Below are 24,501 nucleotides of genomic sequence, written 5' to 3' on the forward strand. Positions count from 1 at the left end.
ATTTTTTTTAAGTTTAATCTTTTAGTAATGTCTACTTCCAGCGTGGGGCTCAAAATCACAACCAAGAGTCCCATGTTCTATCCAACTGAGCCAGCCAGGCATCCCTTAAATATTCTAACTTACAAATAGATAAATTAAGGAGTGATTTTTTTAACTTTTTTCCTGAAAGATGGCTTTAGTACTTTATTCCTTTAGCTAATCCCCCCATGTATCTTGATATGGTCCTGAATTACAGCACATCACTTTATAATTATTGTGTAAAATGTTCGATATATTTATATGAAGGTCTTGTATTCAAATGTCATAGTTCAATTATTTTTTAACATAGATGCCCATTTATGCTTTTATTTATCATTTATTTTCTTACTTATATTCTCATATATTTCCTGTAGGTCAGAATGTCATTTCATGTTTGTTATCACTTGTTTTACTTAAAAATAAGGTTTAGCCAAAATAGAAATGAAAAACATTTGTTTCCTTAGTTGTTTCCAAACCTATAGCACTATAGTTGCTACTTTCTTCCTTACACAATTGCTTCCTTAGATATTTCTAAAAATCTGGAAAACCTCTTAATACATATTTTATAATTGCTATTTTAAAAAATTTAATAAAAATTCATCACAGAATACCATATTGAGGTTTACTTAGAACCCCATGTGATTTTTAGGTGTTTTTATTCAGCCAAGAGATACCTAATAAAAACCATTTGATCAATGAAGAAAATAATTTTAAATGTAGTTTGATCTTAATTTTATGAAAGCACAAAGTATTTTTCTAACTCATGGTAATATTTAGATTAATAAAAGATAATTGCAATTGAATTGCCAGAGTACTATAAACAATATTATTTTGTTCTTATTCATCATTACTTTTAACTTACTATTCTTATTGTGAAAGATACCTTGTCTTTTAGTGATTGCAGTGGTATTATTTACATTAATTCATATGGCTTGTTTGAAAAAAAAATGCTATAACTCCTTTACTTAATGGGATTCTTCCCTTGTGGCAGTGCAAACGGCTAGAGCAGGAGCTTCATCATCTGAAAGAGCAGAACCAGACTTCAGCAAACAACATGAGACATCTGACTGCTGAAAACAATCAAGAACGTGCTCTGAAGGTAAATCTCTGTTCCTTCTTACAGGCAAATTAAGGTTGTAAGCCCTTGGTGCCAGCTTTCTGTGCTGCATATATCAGTTGTGTACATTTCCGCAGAAGTGAGCTGTGGTGTTTGCCAACAACCCCTTCTTTAAACACAGATACAGCACCCTTCTGTTATGGTATTATTTTATTTCGTGTTATGTGTACATGAAAACAACATATTTTCTGAATTTTGAGTGGTGGTATATTAGTACTTTGGGTTCATTCTGTTTCTGATTTTACAATATATTTTTACCTTTTGTAGTTAATAAAAAGTGGCCACACTATAAAAGAAAAAAAATTAAACCATGAGCCTTTTCTTCACATCAATATTTATTACACTAATCTTGTAATATTATTAACTCACAGAAGTGACTCTCCCTGAAGGGTATGTGAATATATTTGGGAATTGAAATAGTACTTAAAATGTTACTTATTACAAAAAAAAAAAAAAAAAAAAAAAAAAAAAAGGAAGAAGATAGTGTACCAGAACTTGAAACAAGTGTACATTTCATGATAAGAGGTTCTGTTTCATTTTAGTATAGATCCAATAATCATGAAAATAAATCCAACATCATTTTTATTCTACTAATTATATATTTTTTTCTTATTGTACTTATGACTTTCCATTCTCCTTTTTCATCTTTGTCCCAATTCCTAGCATAGTACCTATGACACAGTAGTGGTTCCTGCCCTCAAGGTGCTTACATTCTCATTAACTGCTTAAAAATAAAAACAAAACCACATCTGTAGGAAACAGAAAAGATTCATCATTGTCATGATTGTGCAGTAAGAAAAAATATGCTATCAAGAAAATTGTACTTTGTTTTCTTAAATTCTCTTTTTGCTACAGTTTGCAGGAGAGTATTACAGCATTAGCAGGATAACTCACTAAGCCAGGATTATCTACCAAAATTAGAAAAATGGTGACATTTGGAAGTGGAAAATATTTTAGTCTGTCAAAAAGTGTGAAGTTTGGTTGAAGTCAGATTTTTCTGTAAATGTGTTTAGCTTCATTTTGAAATTCTCAGTGAGTAATTAGGAGCCTATGATAACTTTGTTGTCATTGTTTAATGCACTTTTTCCTCTTTTCCCTCAAATTCATAGATAGACTAGAGCAATAAGGGGGAAAGAAAAGAAATTTAGATTCTTGATCATTTTTCAATTACCCCAAGGAATTTAACATTATTTGAGTAAAATTTAGTATAATCATTTTTTCCAGTGTATACTTGCAAATCAAAAGAAGGATTGTTTTAAAGGCAGCTTACATTATATACGCCAATTTATTATCAGCATCAGGGGACAGATTTCATGTGCCATATATGATATGGCTATTCTTATGTAAAACAGACCTAAAATTAAAATTCTAGTCTGTTAAGTACATAATAATACCATAGTCCTTCTTCTGGATTTTTTGTTGTGTATTTATGTTAAATTGAGGAGGGCACCTGTTGGGATGAGCACTGGGTGTTGTAGAGAAACCAATTTGACAATAAATTTCATATAAAAAATAAATAAAATAAATATATAAAAAATAAATTGAATTAAATGGCACCTGCTATCTGTGGAGAAAAAGAAATGTACATTTCTAAGAGGTTATTAAAATTAGAAGGTAAGATATAGAACAAAAAAACCCCTGGAAATATAAACCCAAAACAAAACCCCTATAAAATAGAAATCTGTATAAATTATGGACTATATAAAACAATATATAAACAAAGCTACGTTTGAATCCTTTTTTTAGTTATTTTATGCCAATTTTCTCATGAGAAACCTCGAATTTATTTTATATATCTGCTTTATTCTGAATCATTTTTTAAAATTATTCTTACCTTCTAGGGATTTTGTTCTGTTTTTGGTGCTTTGGGTGTTGCATTCTGTATCTTCAAGTTGCCATATAAGTTCTGAATAATAAGTTTATTATCAAGCTGTCTAATGAATCAGTTGTTTGTGTACTTTCTCAGCAGTATGCCTATCTTTTATGGCACACTTACAATTATTTTTGTGTTTGTTAACTCATTCAATATTTAGTTACAATGTAAATAAGCTTTAGGGAGAAATTTTTTATTTATTTTTATTTATTTATTTTTTTTAATTTTTTTTTTAACGTTTTATTTATTTTTGAGACGGAGAGAGACAGAGCATGAACGGGGGAGGGGCAGAGAGAGGGGGAGACACAGAATGGAAGCAGGCTCCAGGCTCTGAGCCATCAGCCCAGAGCCCGACGTGGGGCTCGAACTCACTGACAGTGAGATCGCGACCTGAGCCGAAGTCGGACGCTCAACCGACTGAGCCACCCAGGCGCCCCTAGGGAGAAATTTTTTCAAAGAGTCACTGTCTCTAGGGACCTTCAGTCAGTCAATAATATTTCTAGTATTTTATTATAAAAAGTACTGTTATTGATATCAGTAAAAGGTAAATTTGATTAGGATGAGAGCTGAAAAATTTATGCTTTATTTAATTGTGTAATGCTGAAATTCATAAAGGAAAACAGTCCTAGTGATATGTTTGGGAAAAATCCAAGATATTGGTCATACATTATATAGGACTTTCCAGTAGATTAAGGCAAATACATGATTATCATACAAAGAAATACTTTTTAATATTATAGTGCTGTTCAAATAATAAATCTTTGTTTATTCTGATAACCTGGGAATTCTTTCTAAATTACTTCTGGTGGTAAAGGATAAAATTGGTTATTTGGTGATCATATACATTATTTTTATTTTTTATTTTTAAAATTTTTTTTTTAACGTTTTATTTATTTTTGAGACAGAGAGAGACAGAGCATGAATGGGGGAGAGGCAGAGAGAGAGGGAGACACAGAATCGGAAGCAGGCTCCAGGCTCTGAGCCATCAGCCCAGAGCCCGACGCGGGGCTCAAACTCACGGACCGCGGTATCATGACCTGAGCTCAAGTCGGACGCCCAACTGACTGAGCCACCCAGACGCCCCTATACATTATTTTTAAAGTAGCATGGGATTATACCAGCTAAATTTGCTAAGATGGAATTTCCCCCTAATTTTATAGCGTTTGCCTTTTTCCCTAATAACAAGTAAAACACACTGGTACGTATGGGATAAAGGGCTAAATTTATACTGATACCAGTCTATAGCATAATAGTTAATTTAATAAAAGCTTATTTTCTCATTTAAAGTACATTTTATCCATTTATGTGAGGAAATTGCTTTCTTGAGGAACACAGTTTTGGATATTTAATATTTTTAAATAAATTTAGATCAGCCATAAATATGCAGACATCAAACTTATTGAGAAATTTCACGTATACTGCCTTCTTTTCCTCTTTCATTTTATTTATTTACCTTCTTTATCATATGTCTTTCACTTCCTACAATTGGACTTCTCCACTGTAATTCCATTGAAAGCCATTCTTTCTTAGATTATAAATGACCTCTGGTGATTAAACCTGTGAATCTTATTCTTTATTCTACTCAGCATCCCAGTCAGTGTAACTAGAACACATTTCAATTTTGTTGGCCCTGCCCTTTTGAAATACTTTCCTGTGGTTCTCTATTGCTATATCATTTTTCTTCTTCGAATGGTGTTCTTTAGTTGGTGCCTCTTTTTCTACCTATTCCCAAGTTGTGTGATAAGTCCCTTATTATTCTTAAAAAAAAAAAATCTTTATTCATTTATTTTTTTTTTAGAGCAGTTGTAGATTGGCAGCAAAATTAAGCAGAGAGTGCAGAGTTCCCACATACCTCCTGCCTTCACACATGTAAATGCCCTCAGCATCCAGCTCCATATTTGTATATTTGTTACACTCCATGAATCTATATCAGTTTTGCCCACAGTCCACAGTTTACATTAAGGGTCACTCTTAGTGCTGTACATTTTACAGATTTTAACAAAGGTACATTACATGTATCTACTGCTGCAGTATCATATAGAAGAGTTTCACTCTAGGGGCGCCTGCGTGGCGCAGTCGGTTAAGCGTCCGGCTTCAGCCAGGTCACGATCTCGCGGTCCGTGAGTTCGAGCCCCGCATCGGGCTCTGGGCTGATGGCTCAGAGCCTGGAGCCTGTTTCCGATTCTGTGTCTCCCTCTCTCTCTGCCCCTCCCCCATTCATGCTCTGTCTCTCTCTGTCCCAAAAATAAATAAACGTTGAAAAAAAAAATTAAAAAAAAAAAAAAAAAGAAGAGTTTCACTCTAGAAATCCTCTGTGTTCTACCTATTTATTTTTCTCTCCTCCCAATATCTGCCACCCATTAATCTTTTTATGGTCTCCATAGTTTTGCCTTTTCCAGAATGTCATTTAGTTGGAATCATACATTATGTATTCATTTAAACTTTCTCTATATTTTTTGATGGCTTCATAGCTCATGTCTTTTTAGTGTTTAGTATTCCATTTTCTCGATGTACCACAGTTTATTTATCTACTCACCTACTGAAGGACATCTTGCTTGCTTCCAGAATTTGGCAACTTTGACTATGAAATGAAAATGAAGTATGAAAGTTTCTGTAAACATCCATTTGCAGAATTTTTTGTGGACATAAAATTTTCAGCTCATATGGAGAAATACCAAGGACTCAATTGCTGGGTTGTATGATAAGAATGTTTAGTTTTGGAAGAAACTACCAAACTATCTTCCAGAGTAGCTGTACTATTTTTCATTCCTACCAGTAATGAATTTGATTTGTTTCTCCACTATCTCGCCAACATTTGGAGTTTCTTTTATTGTAGTTTCTTATTGGAGTTTCTTCTAATTTCATCCATTCCTACACTATCACCTGTTATTTATATCTTAATGACTATCTCGTCTGCCCTGCCACTTGGATATCTTAATGTTTCCTTAACCACAACAAGTTTGAAAACAAATCCCTAATTTGACTCCCTAAGTCTTTTCTCCCCAGAAAGAAGTCAGGACCTGAGTCTAACACTATTGACTGTATGACTTAACATTTATTCCCAATCATATTCTCCTTTGTTTGTCTTTACTATAGAACCAGGAGAAGTTAAACACTTTCTCAGCCTTTCTTTTTGCTAATATGACATAAGAGGAATTCAACAGGGTAGAGAGAAGTTGGAGTGTCTCTGGAAAAGTTTTTGTTTCCTTCATGTAGGACTGATACAGCAGGCATCTTATTACCTTAAACACTTACTGCTGCCTGGAACTACATCAACCATCTTATAGCCATGAAGAAAACACCAGAAGCTGGCCATTAACATTTTTGAGCCCCTTAGCCAATGAGCTACTTTGAGAACATTAAGCACCTATACCCTGATTTCTTTTTCTGGTAATAGATATACCTTATATTTTAAATCACCTAATAGTTTTCTGTTATTTACTTCCAAATTGATCAATTAACATCTATTAATTAATGATACTACCATACTCCTTAGATACGTAGGTTAATATAATTGACATAACCTTCATATTCTTTTAGGCTGTCATCCACCACAAAGCAGTCGGACATTCAGTCCTGTCAATTCTGCAACAATGATTTCTCTCCTATTTTCCTCTCTATTTTTATTGTCCTACCCCTACCCTATGTCAAATTCATGATCTAGATAATAATACTACAAGTATATCTCATTTTATTGTGCTTCATTTTATTGCACTTTACAGATAATACATTTTCTTCAAATTGAAGGTTTGTGGCACCTCTGTATCCCAAGCAAGTCTTTTGGTGCCATTTTTTTCAACTTTTTGTCTCTGTGTCACATTTGGTAATTTTTGTGCAATATTTCAATTTTTTTCATTAGAATTATATTTGTTGTGGTAATCTGTGATAAGCGATTACAACTCACTAAGATCAGATGATGGTTAGTGTTTTTTACCAATAAAGTATTTTTTAATTAAGGGATACACATTGTGTTTTTTTAGACACAATGCTATTGCACATTTAATAGACTATAGTATAGTGAAAACATAATGCTTATATGTGCTGGGAAATTAAGAAATTCATTTGACTCGCCCTATTGCAATATTCACTTTATTGCAGGTGTCTAGAATATTTCCAAATACAATATTTCCAAAGTATGCCTGTACCCTCCTAACTTTTCTGTCCTTGGTTTCTCACCTCTCTAACCAGTTGTTACTTTCATTAGCCATCATTCTAAAACAGAAGGGACACTTCACTACTCAAAAACTTAAATTGTCTTGCATTTTCAACAATGACCCTGAATGACCCTTATAAAAACAATGAAAAAGGATGGCTAAAATGTATATTTTAAGTATATTTTACAACAACATTATAGAAAAGACAGGAAGATAAGGAATTTACAAAGACCTAAAACAAAGTAGAAATGAGAGCAGGGGACATGAGAAGTAAGTGATTGCCTGAAGTTGTCTTTTACTCTGAGAGCATTTGTCAGACCTTGGTGAATTTTCCATTTTAATGGTTTCAAGGGCAAGACAAACAAGAGGCAGAGCCTGGAGCCTGTTTAAGCCAGAGAGTGTAATGAGATACCCTCTCTTGAAGCTGGTATCATAATGGCCACACCATTAGTGTTTAGGTGAACAAGAGTCAAGCCCCTCATACAAAATAAGGTAACAAAGGAATTTGACTTTCTTGACTGTGGAGGAGAGGAAATTGCTCAGAATTCATCATCCTTGGCCAGCTTTAAGGCAGGTTTTAGAACCACACAGGTTGCCTGAATTCTTGCTATCTGTGTAACTCTAAAAGCTGAGGATTTAACTGAAGTAGTCCTACCCTGGCAGGACCCATAGACAACAGACCAAAGCAAATTACCTTCCAATTAGCCTCTAATATTTCTTATAGATAAAATTTCAAAGACCCAGAGCTATCAAAAAACACATAAGAGAAGAAGGCACTTCTAATGAAAGTTAGTAAAAACATAAGGCAGCAGAATCATATACTAAAACAACAAATAGTTTAGGTATTCTAATTATCAGTCACAGAATATAATATAAATGTTTAAGTAGTATCTTTAAAAAGAGATGCTTAAAAATAAGAACAAGGAAAATAGCTAAAAATGATCAAGTGAATTTGGAAAGCCAAATGGGATTGAATTTACAGAAATTAATAAAAAAACTTAAAAGCAAATACGTTTAACACATTGTTAAGAAACTGTTAATGAACTGGAAGATATATCTAAACCAAGTATGGAAATGAAAGCCAGAAAGAAAAATATAAAATGTTAAAAGACACAAAAGATAGAGTGAAAAGATCTAAAATCTATTTGGAATTCTAGAGTAGATAATATAGGGAACAGGGAAAGGCAAGATACAAAGAAATCATGAGTGAGTATCTCCCAGAATTGTCAAGTGATGCAAGCGTCAAATCTAGGAATATCAAATCAATTCTAAGTATGATAAATTAGAAGAAACTACAGAACGTGAAAGCTAAAGCTCTTAAAAAAACAACCATTAGAAAAGACCTATTTGGGGCACCTGGGTGGCTCAGTCAGTTGAGCGACCAACCCTTGATTTTGGCTCAGGTCATGATCCCAGAGTCATGGAATTGAACCCCGCATTGGGATCTGCACTGAGTGTGGAGCTTGGTTAAGATTCTCTGTCTGTCTGTCTCTCTGTCTCTCTCTGTCTCTCTCTCTCTCTCTCTCCCTTGCCCCTCTCCCTTGCCCCTCTCCCCCTCTTGTGCACTCTGTCTCTCTCTCTAAAAGAAAAAAAATAAAGAACAGCCAAAACATTAAAAAAAAAAAAAAGATATTTAACAAAGAAATGGCATTGAGACTCACTGACTTCTCAATAGTAATAATGGAATAATATCTTAAATACCCAGAAAGCAGCAATGGGAATAGTTCCTTAAATATACAGAGAGAAAAGTAACTGTCAAGGGCAAGAGTAAAATAATGGTCAGATAAATAAAAAATTTCAGTTGCTTTCTATTACGTATAGCATATTATCCAAACCTCCAAAGTGCGGAATTTAAGATTCTGCACTACAATTTTAGCCTGCGTTTTATTTTCCGTCTTTCTTTCTTTTTTCTTTCTTTCTTTCTTTTTCTTTCTTTCTCTTTTCTTTTTCTTCCTGTCTTTTTTATTTTTTTTAAGTTTTTAAAGTTTTTATGTTAATTCCAGTTAGTTAACATACATTGTTATAGTCAACATTTCCATAATTGGCAATTCAACAATTCCATACATCACCCTGTGCTCATCACAACAAGTGCACTCCTTAATCCCCATCACCATTTAACCCATCTTTCTACCTACTTCCCCTCTGGTAACCATCAGTTCTCTATTGTTTCTTGGTTTCTCTCTCTCTCTCTCTCTCACTTTCTCTTTTTTTTTTTTGTTTCTTTTGCTCTTTTGTTTCTTAAATTCCACTATGAGTGAGATTATATGGTATTTGTCGTTCTCAGACTGATTTATAGCATTATACTCTATAACTCCATCTGTATTGTTCCAAATGGCAAGATATTCTTTCTTATGGCTGAATAATGTTCCATTATATATATGTACACACTACATCTTTATCCACTCATCTGTTGGTGGTCAGTTAGGCTGCTTCCATAGTTTGGCTATTGTAAATAATGCTGCAGTAAACACAGATATGCTTGTATCCCTTTGAATTAGTGTTTTTGTATTCTTTTACTTTGTGTTTTACTTTCTTTTTCTTTCTTTCTTTCTTTTTTTTTTTTTTACCATTTCTCTTTGTAGTTTTGATAAACCTCAACCATCCCCCACTACTTCCTAAACATGTCATGTTTTTTAATTCCTCTGGTCTTTACTTTTGTTATGACTGTTATTTAATTCTGTCTCTAATATTAGTTGGTTGTTTACATGTCATCTCTAAATCAAAAATTTCTTAAGCGTAAGGGATCATAGCTTTTTCATGTTGCTCTTCTCTTGGAATTTAGCACACGATTGAACTCAACATAATCAGTAAGTTTTTTATTTTATTTTTAAAAATTTTTTTTCAACGTTTATTTATTTTTGGGACAGAGAGAGGCAGAGCATGAACGGGGGAGGGGCAGAGAGAGAGGGAGACACAGAATCGGAAACAGGCTCCAGGCTCTGAGCCATCAGCCCAGAGCCCGACGCGGGGCTCGAACTCACGGACCGCGAGATCATGACCTGGCTGAAGTCGGACGCTCAACCGACTGCGCCACCCAGGCGCCCCAATCAGTAAGTTTTTTAAATTAGAAACCAGTTTTAATCTGTCCTAGTTGAAATCAACATTTATTTTATTTATTTATTTTTTCATGTTTATTTTTGAGAGAGAGACAGAGAGAGCATGATTGGGGGAGGGGCAGAGAGAAGCAAACAAAATCCTAGAGTTAGGCTTGATTTCTCTTTCTTACATTCCACATTCCATCTGTAAACAAATTCTCATGGCTCTACTTTTGATGCATGTCAAGAATTTGGTCACTTCTCATCACTTCCACTGCTACTACTGTCTTTCAGGCCTTCATCATCTCTTGCCTGGATTTTTACAAAAGCCTACTAATGGTTTCTTATTTCCATCCTTGCTCTCCTCTATTCTCAACACAGCCTCCAGGATATTCCTATTAAAATATAGATTAGATTATATTACTCCTCTGCCAAGAACCTTTCAGTGGCTGCCATTTCACCCTGAGGATAAACCTACAAGACCTCTTGATCTGGACCTCAGTTTCCTCCTTCCATCCTTCACTTAGTCACATTCCTTTCTTGCTGTTCCACAAATATACCAGGCACCCTTGTATCAGAAGGTCTTTGTACTTTCTGTTCCTACTCCCAAGGATCACTCTCCCCACCCCTCCCCCACCCCCAAATATTCACATGGCTTACTTTCTTAACTCCTTCAAGTCTCTTCAAATGCCACCTTTCATTGAGGTCTTCCCAAGCATTTTCTCAATCCTCTTCCCTGTTTTTACTCCAGAGTACTTATCTTCTAAGGAAGTATACATTTACTTATTTATTATTTTCATATTCTGTTTTCTTGGTAGAAATAACTGCTCCATGAGATCAAGGATTTTTGGTTACTTTATGCACTTTTTTATCTATTGATGATATTAAAAATATTTGACAGTAAGAGATACTGACCAAATGTAACAGATGCCAGCTCTTAACAGTTTGTATGGTTGTATCTATGCATAGCAGCTGAAAACCAGCTCTGGCTGGATCTCCTACAAGTCCATATAGTAGCCATTGAATAAGTATCTCTTAAGTGAATTAGTACTACACATGCAATTTAGTATCCAGCTTTCCCTACTTAACACTTCACAAGCATTCTCCAGTACACTTACTCTATAAATATCACCTTAATGTATGACGTAATTTGCAATGTACGGATGCAGCATAAGTAACTCTTCCCGTAGTATTAAATATTTAGGTTTTTTGTAGCTTTGCATTTTATGAGCAGCACTGTGAAAAATATTTTTGTATATTTTAGTATGCTGTGTATTTTAAAATTTGTGTATTTTAATATTTAACTGTAGCTTAGCAAACAAATTTTGATTATTTTTTCAAATTTTTAGTTTTAGTAATGCAAATTGTTTTAAAAGCCAAATGATTCCATAAGCGTTCTAATAAAAAAATAACAGTCAGCCTCCTTATCTCTCCTGATTTCTGCTCCGCAGAAAAAAATCACTCTCAGCTCTTTCAGCTGTTCCTTCTGTATTTGCACTCTATTTCTAAATTCCTAAATGAATATCTTATACTAGTTTTCATTTTTTGTTATTATTAATTGACTTCCTACTATAAAGATGAAGATTTAGCTTTCTCTTAGATTAGTGCTGGTTGTGACCCTCTAAATCAACTGGGTGACAGTTCTCCCATGGGTTTTTTTGTATTTCTACATGTCTGTGAGCAGAGGCACAATTGACCTTTGTTCTGAAATATGTTCTAGAGAATATTTGCTTAGCAAACAGCCTTGGAAGATAGAGATAGTGTCTCCCTCTGTAGCAGAGGGCAGATTTGTTTACTGTCCAATGTAAAAAAAAAACAATGTCTCCCTCGGAAGCAAAGGTCAGGCAGGTTTGCTAGCAGCATATTATAAAAGATTTGGCTTCCCTAAGTTTGGAGTTCCTAAGCTGTAATGCAGTCCCGCTGTGTGTGCAGTATATAACTGTTCCCCTCCACATTGCCCCCATGGGAGTCGCAGGGCAGAGACCCCCAATACAAACAGGAAGCTTATGCTGTTTGTGCTGTGTCTGAGTAGAGTTCTTTGTAACGCAGAATTCTTGTCTTCTGCCAGTATGCATGAAACTGGCAGGCTAATTTGTTAGCCTGCAAGTAGGATAAAAATATTTCACTCTTCACAGTTCTTATAAAGCCACATTTCCTTTCTTTTTCAGTATTATGTCTTCCTCAGAATTATGGTCTGGATTTTTTTGTTTGTATAATGTACATCTATCACTAGTACGTCTGTACCCTCTCTACTAAATAAAAATATCTTGTTAATACCTTCAAATATTTCAGGTGACCTAAAACTATTTTTTTTTGTTTGAGGATCTGAACTGATTATTCTATATAAGACATTACTAGTCTTGGAACCTACCTCCAGTGTCATTCTGTGGCTACCTTTAATTTCTCCTGTGTTAGATCACCTGTTTCCTGTATCTCATTTTTTTCATGCTTGACTTTTTCATTTTGATGGAGCACACTTTCTAATAGTTTCCTGAGAAAAGATACATGTAAGTTAAAATTTTAAAGACTGTATGGTATTTCTTCAAGATAGATTTCTAGAAGTAGAGTACTTGAATAACAGAATGAACATTTAAATTCAAATTCCTAGACTCATTTTCAGGGTTAAAATATTTGACAGAATATTTGACAAGGACCCCAAAACCTTGCACTTTAATGTTACTATTTTTAAAACTTTTTAAAATTGAATTTCTCTTTTAAATTTTATGCATCTATTAAAACCACAATGAAATACCATGTCACATCTGTAGAATGGCTAAATGAAAAATGCAGGGGTGCCCAGGTAACTCAGTCTGTTGAGCATCCAACTCTTGATTTCAGTTCAGGTCATGATCCCAGGGTTGTGGAATTGAACCCCGCATCAGGCTCTGTGCTGAGTGTGGAACCTACTTAAGATTCTTTCTCTCCCTTGCCCCTTTACCCACTCACACTCTCTCTCTCTCAAAAAAAAAAAAAAAAAAAAAAAACCAAAAAAACAAGAAACACACACACACACAGATGTTGACAAGATGTGCAGAAACTGAATCTCTTATATACTACTGGTGGCAATATAAAATTATACAGCCACTCTGGGATAGTTTGCCACATTTAACATGTAACCCAACTATTGCACTCCTCAGTCTTACCCAGAGAAATGAAAGTTTATGTTCACAAAAATCTTGTACAGAAATGTTCGTAGCAGCTTTTTTTGTTATTGCCCAAAACTAGAAAGAAAACTAGATATCCATTAGGGGGTCAGTGGATCAACATCCATGCAATCAACTATGACTCAGCAATAAAAAAGAGCAACTTATTGATACCTGCAGTGCCTTTGATGGTTCTCATTATGCTGAATGGGAAAAGCCAATAGCAAAGGGTTATATCTATGTGATCTCAATTATATAACAGTTCCAAAGTGACAAAATCATTATGATGGAGAACAGATCAGTGGTTTCTTAGACTTAGGTAGAAGATCAGAGTTTGACAAAAACTGGGTGGCTCAGTTGGTTAAGCTTTGGACTTCAGCTCAGGTCATGATCTCATGGTTTCTGAATTGGAGCCCCGCATCAGGCTGTGTGCTGACAGCTTGGAGCCTGGAGCCTGTTTCAGATTCTGTGTCTCCCTCTCTCTCTGCCCTCCCCCCCCCCCCCATCTTGCACTCTCTCTGTCTCTCAAAAATAAATAAACATTGGGGCGCCTGGGTGGCGCAGTCGGTTAAGCGTCCGACTTCAGCCAGGTCACGATCTCGCGGTCCGTGAGTTCGAGCCCCGCGTAGGCTCTGGGCTGATGGCTCAGAGCCTGGAGCCTGTTTCCGATTCTGTGTCTCCCTCTCTCTCTGCCCCTCCCCCGTTCATACTCTGTCTCTCTCTGTCCCAAAAATAAATAAACGTTGAAAAAAAAAAATTTAAAAAAAAAAATAAATAAATAAATAAATAAATAAACATTAAAAAAAATGTAACTTTCTGGATCCTAGGTATTAGCATCATCCCTACTATTGGGTTTTAGTAAATACTATTATTTCATATTTAAGTAGTTTCTTTCTAGAATGTTTTTTTAAGTTTTTATCAGTGCATATAATAAATTTTATTGAGTTCTTGATATTGAACAATTCCTTGAATAAACTCTTGGATTTGATTTGTCATTGTTTTCTTGATTTTAAAAATTATTAAAATTCCCACTTTGTTTTTCTTTTTTAAGATTGTTTCAGCTGTGACAATTTGATGCCAATATTACTAGCTTAATGAATAGCATAAATTTCTTTTTTAAAGTGTGGCCTTGACAAGTTTAAATTGAATAGGAAGGGTCATGTACCATTGGAAGCCAGTGATTCCCGGCCTTCTTTTTTCCTTTATATTGTTATGATTGCATTTTGAATAAAAGTAGAGTAACTTACCAATATGTCACTTCATGCATACATGACACATAGTGAGAAATACAGTGGCAGGAAATTAGAGAAGGGAGAGAATGATGCCAGATCTTGTACATGTTGTAGTTCAGATTATTGAAATGTATGGGAATACTCAGAAGTCACATTTAGAAGTGAAATAAATGGAACAATAGTGATTTCCAGCATTTTACTCTTGGTGCACAAAAATAAGTGATTCACAGAGGAGATAGTAGAAAGTAGAGAAGAAGTAGAAAGATAAGATGACCAAGAGGTTGTGTTATGATAGAATTCAGGGTAGAGTCATTAAGGGAATGGCTCACAGTGTCAAATGCTACAGAAAAATCAAATAAGATCAAAAGTTAGAGCCAAAGCATTAAAATACACAAAATTCTGAGCAAAGGAAGTGGAGAGAAATTCTGCACTGGTTTCTAACAGCATTCCGTTCCAATGCCAGACTTTGTTTTCCACACAGTACAGTTTTACTTGCGAGAGTGCCTTTCCTTACAACACACAAGACTGTCAGCTAGACCAGGTTTACAGACTTTGCATACTAAATGGAGAATTGCTATGACAGCATTCATTACAGGCTCTCTGAAAGAAACAGTTACGCTGACGGGTGGTTCTGTGGATTTACAACACCAGGTATAGCCAAATCATCAAAGCCTGTGTAAGTTCATCAAGTCCATCAAGACACAATAAAAATTGATGCTGTTCAGATAAAACCACTGTGATCCATAACCTCTTACATGGAAGGAATACTGAATTTCTGTGGGAAACTTCTGTGGAGATTATCAACGGCAAACCACAAATGCAGTACTTGTGAATTCTTACATTTAATTGCTCTCAACAATGAATGCCAATGTTTTTCTAATTTTGAATTTCATACTATTATTTTAGGAATGTGAGATTTTATTTTCATACATAATTATAGAAATACAAAATTACATTGCATGCTTTCCTGTCTTATACCGTTTGTAAAATGCCAAAAAAAAAATAATCAAAATGAATACTTGAATGAAGACATAAGCTTTCAGTAGGAGACTGAATCTTTGGCAGATTTATCATTACGTGAGCTGGCTTTAGATAGATCTTGGAACCCTTTTCAAGTCTTTGTATCACCTTGTCTTTGGACCTAGTATTTCCTCCGATTGAAATGCCCTACATCACCTATTGCCCTCCCTCCTTTGCCCAGCTAATATCTACTCATCCTGTCTTCAGTTTGGCTACAATCCTCTTGTCACCAAACTGGAGAGGTATTTGGGTGGTAGAATGAAATGTTTTAATATCAAAATGAGCACTGATTTGAAAATAAATTGAGTATGTGAGAAGCTCAGTGGTCCCAGGATTTCCTCCAGGCCCTTCCTATCTCTGTCACATGAACAGTACCTTAAGTTCCACTTTCCCCTTTGCCTTCTGTTCTCACCTCATCATCTCCACCCTTTTTTTCCTAACCTATTGAGTTTTGGTATTACAGTGGCCGAGACATAGAAGAGCAGATATGTATGATACATTGTTGGAAACAGTACCCAGGGCACCTTTATTCTTAGTTTTTTTTAACATTTATTTATTTTGAGAGACAGAGACAGAGTGTGAGCAGATGAGGGGCATAGAGAGAGAGAGAGAGAGAGAGAGAGAGAGAGAGAGAGGGATACAGAATCTGGAGCAGGCTCCAGGCTCTAGGCTCTGAGCACAGAGCCTGACATGGGGCTTGAACCCACGAACCACGACTGAGCCTCCCAAGATACCTTTAAAAGCAATAAGGGTCCTCTTGACAGTTTGTTAGGTAATGAGTACAGGTTAATGGTTCTTGACAAAGGCATATATTAGAATTATTAAAAGAATATTAACTGAATAATAAATCTGGGCCATACCCAAAGCACTCTGAATTGGAAAATCTTACCCTGGATTTGAAAACTTGCTGACATAGACTTGGTGTTTGAAAGCAAATTAGTGGCAAAATATTTCCCAATTTGTTTGTGAAAATAATATGTTTGGATTTTTGTTTCTGAAAATAAGGTTTGTTTCCTACCAACGGTGCTTTTAATTTTAGTTCTGTCCAGTTTTCACTGGCTTGATATTAGTATTTTGGTAGCATTATCAGTTTTATGTCTTTTTAAAGTTCTTACTTGGATTTTAAGGGTAAGTTAGATGAAGCTACATAAAGAATGCTGGCCGGGGCGCCTGGGTAGCACAGTCGGTTGAGTATCTGACTTCAGCTCAGCTCATGATCTCACGGTTTGTGGGTATAAGCCCTCTGTCTGGCCCCGTGCTGACAGCTCAGAGCCTGGAGCTGCTTCAGATTCTGTGTCTTCCTCTCTCTCTGCCCCTCCCCTGCTTGCACTCTGTCTCTCCCTCTCAAAAATAAACATTAAAAAATTAAAAAAAAAATTAAAAAAGAAGGAATGCTGGCAAAATGAAATTTTTCTCTTTCATTTTTAGTGTTTTCAGTAACCAGATTCTACACAAGTTTGTACCTTAAAGTAATTTGAAATAATTTGGACATATTGTCTTGTGAATTGAATTGTGTACTAAAACTGAAAAATATAGTTCAAAATCCAGATATTTATTTAAAATGCTATGAAATTTGTTTTGATGGATTTTTTAAAAATTACATGTTCTTTCAAAATAAAAAATTTATATTTAAAAAACAACCTTTAGATTATCAACTATAGTTAATTTACTTTGGCTACCAAGTAAAAATGTTTCTGATATGAGACATGATGATGGAAAGCAGTTAAATCTTTTATTAGAGATTACACAAAATTCTCAATAAAATTAACTATTTTAACAATCTAGTTTCCTGTACCAAGCAAATCTTTTTTCTAGAAACATATTTGACATGAGTTTTTTCCTAGACACATAGTTTTTAGTAATGCATCTACCGACCTTGAGCATGTATACTTTATTAAAGAAAATGAATTACTCACAAATTAACATAGCTGTAGTTTGCCTTCTGTACCAAAATGAGTTTATTGTGTTGTTCAGTGTTGGTTAGTTTTTCTGTTATGTTGATGCATTAAAACAGATATTAAATTTTATCATTAATTCAGCGCCTGGTCTCTCATCAAATCCCCTTAATTACAAATTGACTCCAAGGATTAAACAGCATGGATTTTAATTTTAACTGAAACAAAAAAAAAAAAGCATCTTGAAAAATCACTCTTGCCTAGTGACTCATAGACACATTTTAAAAGATCCTATGATTTATTGCTTAGTATTTAAAATGCAATATGAAAGACATTTCACCAATATTTTTATTATCTTACAGTCTTATTAAGTGTATATTTTAGAATATATTTCATAGTCTTGAAAAAAACTCTGTACAGTTTAGGAGTTTTGATAACTTGTAACCCTTTCTTGAGAAAATGTAAACTTTAGATCTTGCATAACCATAATTGTATTCACATGATATTTATATTATTTTGTATTTCTACTTCTTTAATTTCACAAAATCATATACCATGTTTTCACATATATCATGGAAGTGTTTCCAATATAATCCAGTATCCTGTTTCTAGTATTATCTGTAGCTTATGATTATTTAGTTCAGTCTTCACTTCCTTTTGATACTTGCTATTTTAAGTTCAGAATAATTTTTGTGCATTTTATTCTGAAGGCATTTAAACATTGCTGTCCTAAGAGTGCCCATTTTAAAAATTGAATTTATTACATATATTTTAAATACTAGAATGACTGTTTTTACTAGAATAAGAGGATAATGAAGTTAACTTATGATCACAGTGATCAAAAAGTACATTTGTCCACTATATTTTTGCCCCATTATATGATGAAGAGCTTTGAACGCTGATATGCCTTTTCAGAAATTCACTTTTTCTGAATATTTTCTGGAATCTAACTTGTGTCAGTCATTTATGTTGATTTTTATCTAGATCCATAAGTTTTCAGGTATTCACTTTACTTTTAGAAAGGCCAAGTAAGGGTTACTAATAAACCCTGAGTATTCTGAGGTAAATCATTTGTTTATTAATAAATTCTTTTGTGCCAATTACCTGCACATTTTAAAGGTTGTAAAATATAAGTAATAGTGTTCTTTCCAGTTAAACAAATATTATATATTTTTGTAAATTTTATGTTTAAATGGCATTCTTTTATGAGCTTTTGTTGCTGTTGCTATTAAACTAGATTTGTATATGTTGAAAGATATTTAGTGTCCAAATGAGCTCAGTTCATCATGGCAGAGGAAAAAATAAATTGCCTAGAAACGGATTGTTTACGTAATATTAGATGGTAATATAAACCAACAAAAGCAAGGAAATTAACTTCTAAGGCTGACACACTGCCCTTTCCTTGCTCCTTTGTGCCTGTAGGTATCATGTACATGTGGTAATACCAAAGTACAGTGAATTCAGTTAAGAACTGTCAAACTTAATTCTAAATTTCCTTACTCCGTTGGTGTATGTCACAACTTAATGTTATTATTTTGTCTCTTAATGCTATATAATGTCCTTCACATGTGAGATGAAGCAATGCATGGGTGGATCTGAACAAGATGGAAAAGTTTATTTGCTTTTCTCTCATTTACAGTTGATTGCCCCCGATTAGTCAAATATCATGCAGCCCTGAAATCAGGTCTTTCCATTTTGAGAAAAGGTAATACAAGAGAAAATTCTAAAATATCTGAAGAAATTTTTGAAAAATGTAGATACTAATATAAAAATGACATTTACTCTTAATTTTTACTCCTATTAATTTTGTTTCATCATTTTCTGCTTATTAAAAGCAGATATTTTTCTTTACAAAAAACTTAGAGAAATGGGAAAGTATACTGGTGTCTTATTATGAATAATCAAATACAAAAGTATGACTTTTATCAAATAGTTCTTATATCAATTGTACAAAGGAATTATATGTAGAATTCTGAAGATAGGACTAAACCTCCCAAAATAACCTCCAAGATTGATTTGGGAACTGATAGATGCTTGGCCATTCTTTTAACAGCACCTGTTTCTTGATGACTGTGATAAAATGTAAATAATTCATTCACTTTGGTTTTTGTATTCACTAGTTAGGTGGTAGCTCATCAATTATTAATGAATGTTATCCTTGCTTTGGGGGACAATATTATACAATTGTAGGGACTCAATGATATTTTAGTATTAGAAAATGTTTTCCATTTTTTAATATAAGTCCAGGTCTGTTGCAGTTTGGAAATTATTTTGCTTTCTTTTTTTCTTGGTAAATGATTTCTACTCCTCTTTAAGTATCCATTAGCACACAGTTTTCTAAGGGTAAATTACATATTTTCAAGCTTTGAATTCTTCTAAGTCTAAATCTTCTTGGATGGTAACCAAAGGTACTTATCTACTTTTGTAAAAAAAAAAAAAAAGATTTTTATTAATTTCTGATTTGTGTGTTAAACCTTATGGGTACAGATCAGATACTTTCTGTAAAACTTATGTAAGAGAACTATCTAAATGTGATAAAACACAGATTTTTATCTCAGAAACTGCTACAAAAACATGGTAAAAGAGGGGTTGTAAAGTTTGGGGTGGTGCTAATTTTTTAAGAAATTCTACTTTCTATTTTATGTAATTAATATTTAATTGGTTACACTTAAAAGTAGTGAAAAAATAATCTGTTTGCTAGATATTTGTGAAACAGTACTTTAAGCTCTTACTTATTTTGAGGTGTTGAAAGGTGAAACATTTGACATTTTCTTTTTGGGCATTACTTTAAACACAGGGCGGGAAAGAGGCGTTGCAACATCAGAGTTAAGGGTGTTTGTGGTTGTCCGTGACAGCAGCTCTAGTTTTAAAACACCTGTGTTTACTTTCCAGCTTTTCAGAATCTGCCTGAAAGTGGCCTAAGAATGGCACAGGCCTTCATGGTGGCTGAGTTTTTTTATAATATGTGGAAGAACTAAACCGTGTACTTTAGTTTTCTTTTGCAAGCATTTACTTCTCTTATCTCATACATTTTATCTCTTCATCTACTTACATGTGTGCAGAAGATAATGCATGATTTATATTATCTATAGATTATAACAGCTATTTATTTGCATAGATGGGGTATTTTTGTTGTTGCTGTTCACTAATTGGAAAAAGCTGGTTTTTCAGCTTTGTACAAATGTATTTTCATTCATAATTTGAAGCTAATGAAAAAATGAAAATTCAAATACCTTTTTGGAAAGAAATGAATGTAACCCTAACATAATTATTATATTATTTGTTACTTTATTATCCTCTAGTAAGTATTTCTCCATTTTTGTGTTTATATTTGCATTTTTGCTTCATAGCGTTTATTTTTTAAAACATTTTTCATAAATCTACAAATGTGATTTTCACTTTAGATTAGTTTATATCATCTTTAATGATTTCAGTGCGGATTGATGTTTCAACTTACCTATCTTTGCTTAAGGGTCAGTGTTTCCAATTTATAGACATGTGCTTTTTGAATAATTATTTTGTGCATTTCTTACTATTTCATAATATTCAAATGACACTTATGCATTATATAAACTTTATTCTCAAAATTGAGATACTTCTAGCTATGGTAGTTTAGTTTAATGAAATTTAATTTTTAAAGATTTGTTTTAGTTTTTTTGTTTGTTTTCAGACTTCTTATTTCTTACAGTAGATAGGAGCCAGATGACTTGTATCCTATCCGTGATGAATTCTTTTTTTTTTTACAAATTTTTAAGTATAATAGCAAGGCATTTCCATGAGATTATAGTTAATGCCAAGCCTGTTTGATATGTAAAAGGAATAATTTAGTTTTTTGATAAGAGATTGTTATTTTTTATTTCTCCATATAACTAGTCATATTAACTGTTAACCTTTTTGTGTAATTAAACCCTTTGGAGAAGCCAGTGCCAACTGTGAATGTTCTCCCTAGGAAAACACACATACACAGAAATTTCAAGGAGTTTATTTCCCCTCTCCCCCAAGCCCATCAATGTGCCCCAGGCTAAAAAACGCTATTCTAGATTTTATTTTATTTAGGTAGTGTTAATTCTTCAGATAGTTTAGATAGTTGGTAAATCACAGAATCACTGAGTCAAGATCTTAAGTGCTTAGTACAAATCACCATGTTAGGTATTTAGCAACATAGAGCGGTAATTCATTTTTATCAGCTTTAAGTGTACATAGTATATTTATATCACACCCTATGATGCCTACACATATGTCAGTGTCTTAATACCAGCATCTCAGTGGTTTTGACATAAAAATGATAATTATCTCACTTTCTAGGTTGAAGCAATTGACTATGTACCTATTATTTTATTAAAGGGTAAAGTCAACTAATTTTATTACATAAAAGCTGTAAAAAATGATATTCCACTCAGAAACTGAATCATTCTGATATGGGTATCCATCTAGGTGGATAATTCTCAGCTTCAGACAGTATCAAAAGGAATTATAATAATAATAATAATATATATCAGTTGGATGATAATGGAAACTTGAGGGAACATAGCTGTAATAATGGAATTTTTTAAATATAAAAGCATTTAGGAAAAAGTGTGTTAAACATAGGAAAAGCAGTAATATTATTTTAAGTGACATAAGTTCAATGACAAATAACTAAAATATTTGTACAAGGATTTGTATATTGTATTGTGTATAGTTTAACATACATCAGAAGAACTGTTTGGTCAGATGAAACTAGTGAGAAAAAGAATTACTTTTTAAAAAGTCTCCTATTTTCATTCTTTTCTGTGATTACTGATGAGGAAGTAAAAGGGAAAAAAGATACTCAGTGCTGTTAGTACATTTGTTTCCAGAAATTCTCAAATTGCATAACTGAAATCATGAAACTTGATACAGGATTTCTATTGGGTGTGTTGATTTTGTCTTGGTGGCAATTGTCTTTAGATAGTAGTATATGTCTGTGATGTAAGTTTCAGCATAATTCATGTATAGTTATGTGGTTATGGAAAATTTTAATTCTTTAATGAAAATAATGTGTGTATGTGACTCAAGCACACTTTGCACTTCCCTAGTTATAAGGCCATGATTCTCAATACGTATTTGGCAGATTTCCTGAATCTTGAACTAAAATATTGGATACAGGAAAACCAGCAGATTTTTTGTGGTGCTCTTGAAAAGAGGGGGCATCAAGCATACATCCAGTAGTTCCTTTAGGACACCTAGGGCTGCACAGGTTAGGAGATTAAAAACATAATTAAAAAGTCTCTGAAAAGCATGATGGACTTTACAGCTGTTTTATGAGAACCAGAGTCTACAAACTGATATCTACAGTACACAGTTCTTGGTTAAGTTAAAGTGATTAGCCCCTGCTCCATTTGCCTGGCATCGGTAAGGCTGAACCACCAGAATAAATATGTGGAATCTCTGCCATTATTTTACATACAATGGTAAGCATTTAGTTGAAAATTATTAGGCACACAAAAAGAAAAGACCAAATAACCAAAACCAAGAAAAACACACATTATATAAACCAACTCAGTTAATCCACATGTTAGAGTTGAATGGGCAAGGTTTTTATAGTAGCTATGATTAAAATATTCAAAAAGGTAGTGGAAATGAAGGAGAAAGGCAAAAGCAGATTAAGCATTTCACTCAAAAAAAAGGGGGGGGTCTATAATTATAAAGAAATCAAATGGAAATCTCAGAGCTGAAGAACACAGTATCTGAAATTACAAACTTATTAAGTGGGCTTAGCAGCAGATGATATGACTGGTAAACTAGATAGTAGGTTTAGAGTTCAAATTGAAACATGAAATAAAAAGTCACTTGAGAGGTGGAAAAAAATCACTAAGAAGACAGATGGAATGTAAATAGTCCAATAGATGTGTAATTGGAGTCCCTCAAGGAGATGAGGAAGACAATGGGACAGAAGCAATAGTTAAAGATATAACAGCCAAGATTTTTCCAAAACTGACGGAAGACTTTCAAACCGCAAATTCAGAAAGCTGTAAGAACTTCAAACAGGATAAACAAAATCTCACATAGATACAACATAATAAAAGTGATGACCTGCAGAGACAAGGAGAAAAATCTTAAAAGCAAGCTGAGGACAAAAGGTGTTTCAAAGAGCAACAATAAATCTGACAACTGCATTTTCAATAGAAATAATGGAAGCCAGGAGAGTACAATGACATTGTTAAAGCTCTGGGGAAAGGGGCACCTGGGTGGCTCAGTCAGTTAAACGTCCAACTCTTGGTTTCAGTTGAGATCATGATCTCACCATTTGTGGGTTCAAGCCCTGCATCAGGCTCTCTACTTCCAGGATGGAGCCTGCTTGGCATTCTGTCCTTCTCTCTGCCCCTCCCCCACTCTCTCTCAAAATAAATAAATAAACTTAAAAAGAAAAGCTCTGAGGAAAAAGAAATTGCCAATGCAGAATTCTACACTTTGCAGACAAATAAAAACAGAATTAGTCACTTGCATATGTGCATGCAAAGAAATAGTAAACACAGTTCTTTAGGCAAATGGAAAGTGATAGTAAACACAGAAATGTAGGAAGCAATGAAGAACAACCAGAAGAATAAATGTATTGGCAAATATTAAAATTTTGACCGAATGTAGCCATTTCAAAACAATAATGATAATATTTTGAGATTAAAATGTATGTATGATTAGAATGCATGGCAAAAAATAACCCTAATGCCTGGAAGTAATGGACTTCATATGTTTTAAGCATTATTGGAGAAGTGATAAAATTAAGTATTCATATTAGTTAAAAGTCAGGAAAACAAGTTAGAATTTCTAAGAAAATTATGAAAAAGAGTTAACACACACACACACACACACACTTAAGAACTAATAGAGAAGATTAGTGGTATAATAGAATATATTGAATAATCCAAAAGAGGAAAGTAAAGGAGAGAAAAGGGAACATAAAAAAAATGGGTCAGATAGAAACCAAGAATAAAATAGCAAACGTATTTGGAAAGATAATGATAATCTGTTTAATCAAAATAACTAAATGTTCCA

General features: G+C 33.7%; 1 protein-coding gene across 4 annotated transcripts in view; it reads left to right on the forward strand.

Moving 5' to 3' along the window:
• The window catches only part of MIPOL1 (mirror-image polydactyly 1), a 328,723-nt gene that overhangs the window by 164,581 nt on the left and 139,641 nt on the right, over positions 1-24,501 (forward strand). For all 4 annotated transcript variants that reach the window (XM_045450737.1, XM_045450735.1, XM_045450734.1 and 1 more), the window contains one exon: positions 1,010-1,117. In XM_045450737.1, coding sequence (XP_045306693.1) covers positions 1,010-1,117 — 108 coding nt within the window. The remainder of the gene's footprint in view (positions 1-1,009; positions 1,118-24,501) is intronic.

Source organism: Leopardus geoffroyi, chromosome B3 (genome assembly GCF_018350155.1).
Source record: "Leopardus geoffroyi isolate Oge1 chromosome B3, O.geoffroyi_Oge1_pat1.0, whole genome shotgun sequence".
Classification (NCBI taxonomy): Eukaryota; Metazoa; Chordata; class Mammalia; order Carnivora; family Felidae; genus Leopardus; species Leopardus geoffroyi.